The following is a 10,232-nucleotide window of genomic DNA, read 5'->3' on the forward strand; positions in this document are numbered from 1 at the left end:
TTCATAACTCTACCTAAATCAGACAACAGGTAATTTGAACTTATTATTAATGATTAGCAGAATCCCACACTTAGAGCTACTTATGCAGACCTAAATTACGGTCTAAATACCCCTGATATTGCACCACTTTATGCCTATTTTTGCTCTGGGGCGAGGACCCCAAAACATTGGAGTCTGTTTCAAGGTAGAATGTCCTCTTTATAAATCCTTCTTTCGCCTCTGACTCTTCCGCAAAAGTTAAATCCTCTACCTAAGTCGGGGGAGGGGGTAATTTCCACCACATTTTAAGTAATTTGCTGACATATGTACCACAGTTTGGTTATACTCTACTGTTCTTATTTTCCTCCTACTCTCTTTGTCATTTTGCTAGCATATAGTGGCAAGCATATAATGAAAACATAAACATGGTCATCATATTTTGTATCTATAGTATTTAGCATTTTATTCATTTCATATTAAATATACAGTTCATAAAATACTATCTGGTTAATTACATAAAGCTAAACTTGATGAAAAATAAAGAAACCATTGATTAGTGATACTGTAGTACTTGAAATAGACTGAACAATGTTTCTGCTAAATTAAAAGATTAAATAAATATAACTGTTAGCAAACTGCTTATCTACCAAAGTGCCTGTGTAAGAGAATATGTAAAAGTAAGTGTGCCTGACGTTTCGATCCTAGCAGGATCTTCTTCAGAGGCTGAATGACAAGTAACAGTAACAGAAGGGACAAATACAAGCACAGAATACAGTCTGTTTTTTGTATTTGTCCCTTCTGTTACTCTCACTCACCATCAGGCCCACATACTTTTACACAAATTAAAAGACTGATAGAATTGTGTTTATTGTCAGTGTTTATTGATAAAATCTATATTTAAAATATTATACACATATCATACATTCAAATGTAAAACACACAGTCAAGTCCTACACATTTTGTACTAAGAATTGCTCCTTGTCTATGGAATCCTCGACCTTAGGCAAGGTATTCATTTTGGATTTAAACAATCTTCCTTTTTTCTAGGGCCCTTCACACATACTTTTTTTTTGGTCATAATCATGAACCCTCTAATGTATTTGAGTCAGTATGAGAAAAAAACATTTGAATTTGATCGAACCGCGCCCAAGACATGACTCACATGAGGACACTTTTATATCTTGCACCACATGACAACCTGCTGTGTGACGATCATTGCATTGGCAAACTTTTATACCATAAAGATGAGAGTTGAAGAGGGTAAAAAACCAACACTACCTCCCCCACCCCAACATACATATACTTCCATGCCCCAAAAGGATCTACAAGTAAGCCGTATATAATCATCAATTGGAAGCATTTCCATTCATTTTTCATTAATCAAGTAGACTCTTTGACCATGGATCATTTTATTAGATATATGGCAGTCTAGAGTATAGAAATGTAACACTTTTAAATCATAAAATATAAAAAATATAAAAAAAACTCGAGACTGATAAGTCACACAGAAAATACTTATTTACAATAAAATGTTCTCCAAACTTGCCAAATTTTCAGTAAGCTAAGAATCCCTTTTAAACTACGTTTGCAAAAGATAGAGAATTGGTACGTTTTAAACCATCCCTGAGAGATATTTCGCAACGAGTTATATAGGGATATAAATTCTCTTGAAAATCTTTGCTTTTTTTTATTAAATCACTTTTTGCTTTTATGATTCATGAAGGGCGCTGCTACTCGGTCATTTAAAGCACTGTGATTTAAAGTGCATTGGCCCAATTACTTTCTTTTCGTTTGAAATTCCATCCTGACTTTACATCAATAACACAGTATTCCTTTACAGAATGATGCAATTTGCGTAATAGAAAAAAATAAATTCCAGTCAGATCATACTATACTATGTTTGTTAACCGACTATCACGAATATCACAATGTAGAGCCCCCTCTATCCTACCCTACCTGGACTAGCTCACACATTGCTGCAGGGTGACTGCAATTATATACTTATGAAGGCTACTTGTCTCTCCTGGAACAGTTTCATCAAGGACCTACGCAGATTTTGCGCCTGGGTGTGGTGAGGAGAGGGGGAGAGGAGGGGGTGGAGAAAGAGTCAGCCCAACTTTCAGTGATGTTGAAATTGTTGCCTGTGGTGGCACCTAAATGCCGGCAAGAATATGATAGACCATCGTCCCTCGTGTAAGGGGTGCGTTCCGGGTTGGGGACTTCTTTTGCCTGTAAATTGTTACACGATGGAATAAGCTAACCGTCAACAACTTCGCGCTCCGTGGTCTTCTTCACTACTATTATAGGTTAAGTTTTCTTCAGTTTTTGCATGTTAACTTCACATCGCTTGACCATAGTTCAATGTCGAGAGGAAGTGTCGATTGTACGTTCAGACCAGACGGTTTACAATGTCCGTTTGTTGTCAGTTTAGCACTTCTGTCACGAACACGAACCCTGTAGGCCTGTGGCACCCGCATCAAACCTGTGTTAGGCTCTACTGTCGGAAGATTAGACTCATCTTCAACACTGAATTCAAACTCTTTAAGGAGATTGGCCAAGAGAAGAAATATTTCTTTTTTAGCCATGGACTCTCCCAGACAGTTTCGTCTTCCTGTAAGACAATGAGAGGATGAAGAAAGTCAATCGCGAAACAAATACTGTACTTATGCGGTGTCGAAGGACATTGCCAGACCCTGGAGTGACTGCAGGGAGTAGCCGAAACAAACTTTTTATAGGGATGAGTGTCAGCATCTAAGTAAAGTCAATGCGACTTACTGAGTTCTGCTGGATTAGCAGACGTAATATATAGGAAATTGGATTAGTTTTAATCCGGGTGTCGGATTATTTAATCCGAGTCCGTCGTAACATCAAAGAAAATGTTTTTGATTACTTGGGAAGGCATGTCGTTTCGGATGTTTAAGCCGAATTCTGCCATGGTTTTTGGATTTAGTTCCCAGATATTTTGATTTCCTTTCCTAGATTTGTCTGTCCAAGAATCGTTTTGGTCAAAGGCAATAATACGTAAGTTCTCAATCGAGTGATTTGGAAGACTAAAGTCATTTGTAACAGGTTGGTAGATCATTTTTGTTTTGATCATTCTTAAAGTATTTTTCGGCTCTCCAACGTATTGCACGTTGCAAACATTGCAGTATATAAGGTATATTGACTTCACTGACCAGCGGACACTCTACCCTTATAAAAAGATATTCTGCTTCTCCTTGTCACTTTCGATAACTCAACAACAGAGTCATGGACATTTTTCATACTTGCTGTGCCAATGTATTATACTGAGAAGGTGTGCCCTGTTGTATTTCCACGCTGACCTTATGAATATTAATGATTATCCTCAAATGCATTTGAGACTCATCCTGTGAGCTTGAACTTTTGAGACCCAAAAAATTTGGGACAATTTGAACCCACACTTTTTGGAGTTCAATTTTTTGGGGGCAAATATTTTTTGGAGCCAATTTGTTTGGCCCACAAAAGGATCCAGTATGTTTAGGACTATTTGGGCCCAAAGAATTTCCGAGCCTATTGGCTTAATGCGTAGACCTGTATAACTCGTTAAATTAAAAAAACTGCGGTCGATAGAAAGGAACATAATGTTTCTGTGCATGGCATTAGTTTTGAGTAGATATAAAGTTCTCGTTGGCCACCAACAGGGTGCATTTTTCAACAATACTGATCATTGGTCTCATTCCTGCCACCCTCCATAAATTTCAAACCTGCATGTGTCTGCATGTGTCTGCATGTGTCATTGAGCTTGATAACGATGACAGCGACTCACCAAACCCAAAGGGTTTAAAGTTTTCGTTCCAGGCTAAATTTCCCTCTGTATCCAGGAATCTTTCAGGGATGAAAGAGGCGGGCTCATGCCATGTAGACGCATCATTGGCCATGTTGTAGAAGTTGAACAGAAACCACGTGCCCTGCGGAATCTTGTGACCTCTGAACTCAAAATCGTGGATATTCGACCGGGCAACGATCGGCACCATGGCTGTAACTCTTAGGGTTTCCATAACCAACGCCTAAACGTTTAAAATAAAATACAGAAAATAAAATTCAAAATGTAAAGGTAGTTAACAAAGACACTTTTTTGTTGTTAAACCGAGATGTGTTTGCGAGGGCATTTTAAAGTTTTGTACATATAAATAGGCATTGCACTAGATGCCAAGATGCAATGAACTAAAGCAATAGGGAGTTGTTATCAATGTCCCGAAACAATACGAATGTTATCGTAACGGCAACACACCACATAAAGCTCATTACTGCGTATCTTCCTCATCTTCCTGAATAAAGTATGCACTGTTAGTGTGGTCAATACCAGCACACAATACTGTAACTAAAGCGGAGTAGTAAGTAATGAAAAATGCAACGGGCAATAAATGTCACATGTAAGTTGGTGTCTACTCTCATGTCAACTTCAGTTATAAACGATTATACCCCGTAACGAAATTACGACCGAAAATATAGCTTCGCACATCGGTACAAAGTAATAAATTTGGTGCAATTTTTTCCCTTTTTGTCCCATGTTTTGAGCACAATCATTTTAGTGCCAAATAATGTGCCACATGGGAGGGGGGAGGGAGACCGGCCACTTACTGGAACAACTTTTGAATACTTGCAGAATAGAGTGATGTTTCTTACATTTATAAAAGGTAGTTTGCCATAATCTTCCAGTGCAACGCTGTTGCGGTGTCCTGAGACGGATTGGATGTGGGCAAAGGCCTTCCTCTGAATGGATGGGTTTCGAGCAAGGTACAAGAACAACCAATATAGAGTCGACGACGTGGTGTCCACACCCGCAAGGAAGAAATCTTGTAAAACGAATAGTAAGTTATCTTCGTTGAGGTAGGCTGGGGCCTTTGACGGGTCATCTTTGTATTTGTCCATCTCCTTCATAAAGAGACCGACAAAATCTTCAGATGTTTGACCGCCGGACGGTTTGATTCCTCTGTAGTCTTTGATCTTTTGTCCGAGCATAACGTACAACTGGTCAAGATACGAGAATAGTTTACTGACACTGTTACCCGGTATACGCAACATGGATGGGAAGATGAGACTGGCTGTGACGTATTTCATGGACTGCAACGAATCATAGAGAAGTTTGACAACATTCTGATGGAATCCATCGTTGTGGTGGAAACGTTCACCAATAGTGAGGACCCATATGAAATTGGCGGCCGTCATTTGAAGTGACTGTAATATATCGAAGGGTCTTCCATCTGCCTTTTGCCTTATATTCTTCTTCAGATAATTAATTTCTTCCTGAAGTTTGACCTCGAAAGACTTGTAGCCAGAACCGGACAAGGTACGGATGATGTTTGAGACAAATTTTCGTTGATCTTTCCAGAACCCGTTGGGATGGTGTGCTCCAGCGAGCCCTGAAGAGAAAGAGAGGGGCGGTTTCAATTCATGGCGTAAAAGTATACTGAAACTTGTGGAAAAGAGTTCAAAAGAACAATAACGTCAGTGCAAATATTAATGATGATATAAGGTAATTAAATGTTTCTTCAGGGGAAATGAGACCTTTAAAAAAAAATTCGATTGAAAAAATATCGATAAGTTCATATCATCCACGACCATGTCTCTGGCGTACACGCAAGCCTAAGTTGTTATAGTCTTTTTCAGTTTTGTGTTCAACTTCCAAATAAATGTTTTCGGCCCTCTCCTGTATATTTTAGAATTATGTTTTTAAGAACTCATTTATCTACAGAGCAGCCATTTATATTCAAAATGGGTTCTTAGAATCTCTGTTATAATCCTTTTAATCTTTCAACCTTCTAAGGCCTCCATCTTATTCTCATTTGTTCTTATTAGTTACGTCTTTTGTGTATCATTATTATGTGTCCTATTTATAAATTTTGTTATTTATACTGGAATAAAGAAATTGAAATTAAAATATGGTATGCGGTGCCAATGCGTTCGTATTATAGGCATAGGTATATGTAGTGTTGGAGAGCCAAACTTTAGGCAAACCTGTTACCAAAAGTTTCGCTGAAATAAGAGGGGTTTTTGCAAACATTTTCTTTCCTTTTCTTTACGTTTCTTTCGTGAATGGTGGCATGCAGTGCGATTTCAAAGTACCAATCAAATGTCTATTTGGGATACATTGATAGGGAATCGATTCCTCGTCCACCATTTCCCGCTTACAGGCGACTTTTCTGAGCGTGCATGCATTCAATGTATAGCCTATACTCTATCGTGGCATATATTAGAGGCCATTTTTGTCTCTGCCATATGTACCCATATAAAGTTTAGCTTTAGGAATTATTTAGGCTAAAAATACTGGGGTACCTGTTTGGATGCGAGAGGGTGAAGGGGAGGTGGGGGGGTGGATACATATATGGCATATACCATTTCCTTGTAGTATGAAGGAGTCTTGGAAAGGTGTTTTTACTTCATTTCAATCAAGTTATTGTCTGAAGGAATGTAACGAACATTTGGAATTGGTTGCTACAATCGTAAGTAATATTATCTACGCCTTACTTATAGAAAACATCGATTATTGATGACTGTAGCTTAAACAAAGGAATGAAGCTGCATGTAGAGGCAAGGAACGATATTTATCGTAGCTGATATTCTTACAATAAATATCCACAAAAAAAGCAATGATTCTCTACAGATAATTTTACTCGAACTTGTGTCTGTTCATATCAAGTAAATTATATAATCTCTTTAAGGTTTACAAGTTATCATGTATGTATATAGGTAAAAACATTTGTATTTGCCCTTCCTGACATATACTTCTCACGGTTATCTGACTAATTAATATTAAAGATTTAAGTTAAGGTTACTAAATGAATTATCTTCAGTAGCCACTTTTTATGAGCTTTTTTTTTTAACATGATTACTTTGCTTGATGCATTTGCAACATTAATCACAGTTTATAATCTAATTGAATATAAAGTACACAAAGTTATAATTTTCCATAAATTTTGAATATAAGGCGTTCTAGTTAGATATTTCAAGCATTTTGCAGGATATGAGAACATTTGAACAATGAAAGGTGTCTCTCAACAATGTCATTATGTTAAAGTCATTGTAATACATATAGCCATACTCAGACATGCGATAAAGTTGCATATAGTTTCCGATTTAAAATCATGCAAATTAATCAAAAGAAAATCAAACATTTTATTCTCAATGGATAAAGCTTATAAATGTGAATTATATGATTGACATTAAGTTAAGCTACGAGTCAATTTGTTATCTGTGAGTTTTTCGAATCTGAATAAGATATCGACCTATTTACAAATATGTTATTGAACGTAGCTATAATTGTATAGACCAACTTATTAACTAATGATTTATAATTCAGATTCCGAAACAGTTCAATTTAAATAGATTGATTTGATGCAGTAATGTGGATAACAAGAGCTATACGTGCAAAAAAACGTTCCCAATCTGAGTTTATATCGACACCACGTACTATGTAAGCATTACATTATACATAGCGATTTATTTATCCTTTTGACATGAAAGATATGTTTGGTGATGATGATAACCTCAAGCTGGTTTTAAAACGTTTCCCATGCATGCATTCCACGCAAAAAAAAACCTACTTCAATATTTGTTTCAACGGTTTGCACATGCATGTTTGGTTTTAAGATCTCCGGCCAAGAAGAATTGATCCATTTCTCACATGCAAATGCCACATATCAGCTTGTTTATTTCCGTAATCATTTCGCCAGTATGTGCTGCGTTTCGACTTCTACTCCTAGTATTCTACATTTATTCCGTTCTATTTCTATATATATATATATATATATATATATATACTTATCCTCTCTCTATATATAAAAGAATAATTAAAATAAAGGTTTATATGCGATGCAATCACTATATATATACTAAAACAGAGTCAGTGAAAGGTTTTATAATTCTTACCTCGCCCTTTGAAGTAATCGTTCAAAACTGGTGCGGGAGCTCGTTCGTTGAATAAATTTGGATCTTCCATTAATTCTTTCGCTGTCTTTGTTGAATTGACCACCACGACTGGAATGTCTCCCATGTAAATGGTAAAAACATCACCATATCTGGGTACCAGACTTGATAAATACTTCTCGCCATCTTTAAGTCCGAGGAGATTACCGATTAGGGGTAAACGAAACGGTCCAGGAGGGTACGAATAACCGTCTTCGCTGAGATCTTGTTTCTTCTTAATTATTGAGAAAAGAAAAAAGAAAACAGTCAGAAATAAAAGAATTTCTGTTAGATAATCGGCAAGATTTAATGCGAAAAACTCTGGAGACATTTTGGGGGTGACTATAGGAGGAAGTTTCTAACTTCATAAAAAGTAGTTGTGGTGTTAAAAGTGAATTCTTGTGACACTGCTACCAACTAACTTTGATTCATTCCTGGTCGTTTTAAATACTTTTCGTCCATGTTATTTCTGTTTCTAGAGAAAAGGTCAAGACAAAGCCACAAATAACCAACAACAAAAAACCACACACACACACACATAAAGAACAAAACAATTGATTTATCATTTTCTAGCGGGGAGGACCTTTCAGTGAGACTCCGGGTAAATTGAAAAAGGTCTCAAGACCTTTTATTTAAACAAAGGAAAAAACAAATGCCTCATTGCAAATGCATTACAATTTTAAAATAACTTAAAAAAGGTCGGTCTTTAAGCGACCTCTCTTCATAAGCAATCTTTGTGATTGCGATAGGGTTTCATTTACTGAACGATATGGGATTAAACCGACAATTGAATTATGTAGATTGATGATCAAGGTACACATGTCAAGGACGTGATAAATTTACAAGAAAAATCTAGCAAAAAGGAAAACTTTTGGTGAAACGTTTTTCGATGTTGGTTAGTCTACTTTGCAATAATTTTGAACTATTAGTCCCAAGAAACACATTTGATCTTTTTTTCCCCTTCAACTTCCTGTTTGACCTGTCATGTAATACGATTCTTCCCCGCGTTAGTAGTCAGAAATTCGTATTAACAAACTTTTATAGGCTGTGCAACAAAAACGAATAGGAAATGAAAATGCCAGTACTCACGTCTTTCGTACAAACGGTATTAGGTCATAGACGTTACTCACCGGCTCCGTTCAAATGTTTCCATCATTATTATTTTATAAACAAACTTCAAACGAAATCGTTCGTATTTAACAAACGCAAGAGAGAATCCTGTTCAATAAATCAAAGCTAGTCATTTTTCTTTGCATTATTAACTAACGTTAAACGAACCTAGAGCGTACACGCTATACCATGCGGTATATTTAGTGACTAGGTTTTTCCGGGGTCAATGTAAAATCTCTCTTTAACTATACACGGTTGCAGCGAAACCACTGTGGTTATATTATCAGCCCAAGCATAGCTGACACATTTAGGCTTTTGCAGTGAAGATGGGTCAGGGTTAGATACAGCGACCCAGGGGTTATAATAACTACACGTATATGTTATATAGAACGTGGAACGAAATTGAAAACGATAAAATTATAAATAATCATAACAACAACACAAATACTACTACTTACTACTACTACTACTTATAATAATAATAATAATAAAAATAATAATAATAATAATAATAATAATAATAATAATAATAATAATAATAATAATAATAATAATAATAATAATAATAATAATAATAATAATAATAATAATAATAATAATAATAATAATAATGATGATGATGATGATGATGATGATGATGATGATGATGATGATGATGATGATGATGATGATGATGATGATGATGATGATGATGATGATGATGATGATGATGATGATGATGATGATGATGATGATGATGATGATGATGATGATGATGATGATGATGATGATGATGATGATGATGATGATGATGATGATGATGATGATGATGATGATGATGATGATGATGATGATAATAATAATAATATATCATCATTATTATTATAATATTAATACTAATAATAAAATATATAATAATAAAAATAATAATAATAATAATAATCCGATTTAGTACTTTCTTGGTTTGGTTATGTAACGACATATCAAGTACATCTTTGCAACAACCATTTATTTTTACCTCCTTAGCATTGATGAGTCGGTGGGGCTTAGTGGGAAATCGTCGAAAACGGCTTGTTAACACGATATCTCAACAAAAACAAGTTCAATCAATGTCATACTTGTTAGATAGATGCCCTTTTAGTTTTGGTTGCCATCTCATGAATATTTATGAGTGGGCTTCTCGGCATTTTGGCTAATATCATGTGTAGCATTATAACCCCTTGAAGGGGAATCGTGAT

General features: G+C 35.9%; 1 protein-coding gene across 4 annotated transcripts; it reads right to left on the reverse strand.

Moving 5' to 3' along the window:
• Positions 1–414: 414 nt before the first annotated feature.
• Positions 415–9,325, reverse strand: LOC139974964 (cytochrome P450 2J5-like). Of its 4 annotated transcripts, none has more exons than XM_071982531.1 (5): positions 9,036–9,325; positions 7,870–8,140; positions 4,627–5,363; positions 3,767–4,007; positions 415–2,590 (listed from the first exon to the last, which is right to left on the reverse strand). In XM_071982531.1, exons 2-5 carry the CDS (start codon positions 7,991–7,993, stop codon positions 2,298–2,300), a joined length of 1,395 nt encoding a protein of 464 aa, XP_071838632.1. In that variant the 5' UTR covers positions 7,994–8,140; positions 9,036–9,325; the 3' UTR covers positions 415–2,297. The 4 variants fall into 4 exon arrangements, with proteins under 4 accessions (XP_071838632.1, XP_071838631.1, XP_071838633.1 ...); XM_071982530.1 differs by having other exon boundaries at positions 8,995–9,325; XM_071982532.1 differs by lacking the exon at positions 9,036–9,325 and adding an exon at positions 8,328–8,465.
• Positions 9,326–10,232: the final 907 nt, after the last annotated feature.

Source organism: Apostichopus japonicus, chromosome 10, assembly GCF_037975245.1.
Source record: "Apostichopus japonicus isolate 1M-3 chromosome 10, ASM3797524v1, whole genome shotgun sequence".
NCBI classification, from domain to species: Eukaryota; Metazoa; Echinodermata; class Holothuroidea; order Aspidochirotida; family Stichopodidae; genus Apostichopus; species Apostichopus japonicus.

What these genes read in the sequence shown, in the direction of transcription:
- LOC139974964 (XM_071982529.1), bottom strand. Translation starts at nt 8,236, where the DNA reads ATGTCTCCAGAGTTTTTCGCATTAAATCTTGCCGATTATCTAACAGAA. An exon ending in GCAAACTACCTTTTATAAAT is followed by an intron (nt 4,008 to 4,626) that starts GTAAGAAACATC and finishes TTAAACGTTTAG; the next exon opens with GCGTTGGTTATGGAAACCCT. An exon ending in CTTTAAACCCTTTGGGTTTG is followed by an intron (nt 2,591 to 3,766) that starts GTGAGTCGCTGT and finishes ATTGTCTTACAG; the next exon opens with GAAGACGAAACTGTCTGGGA.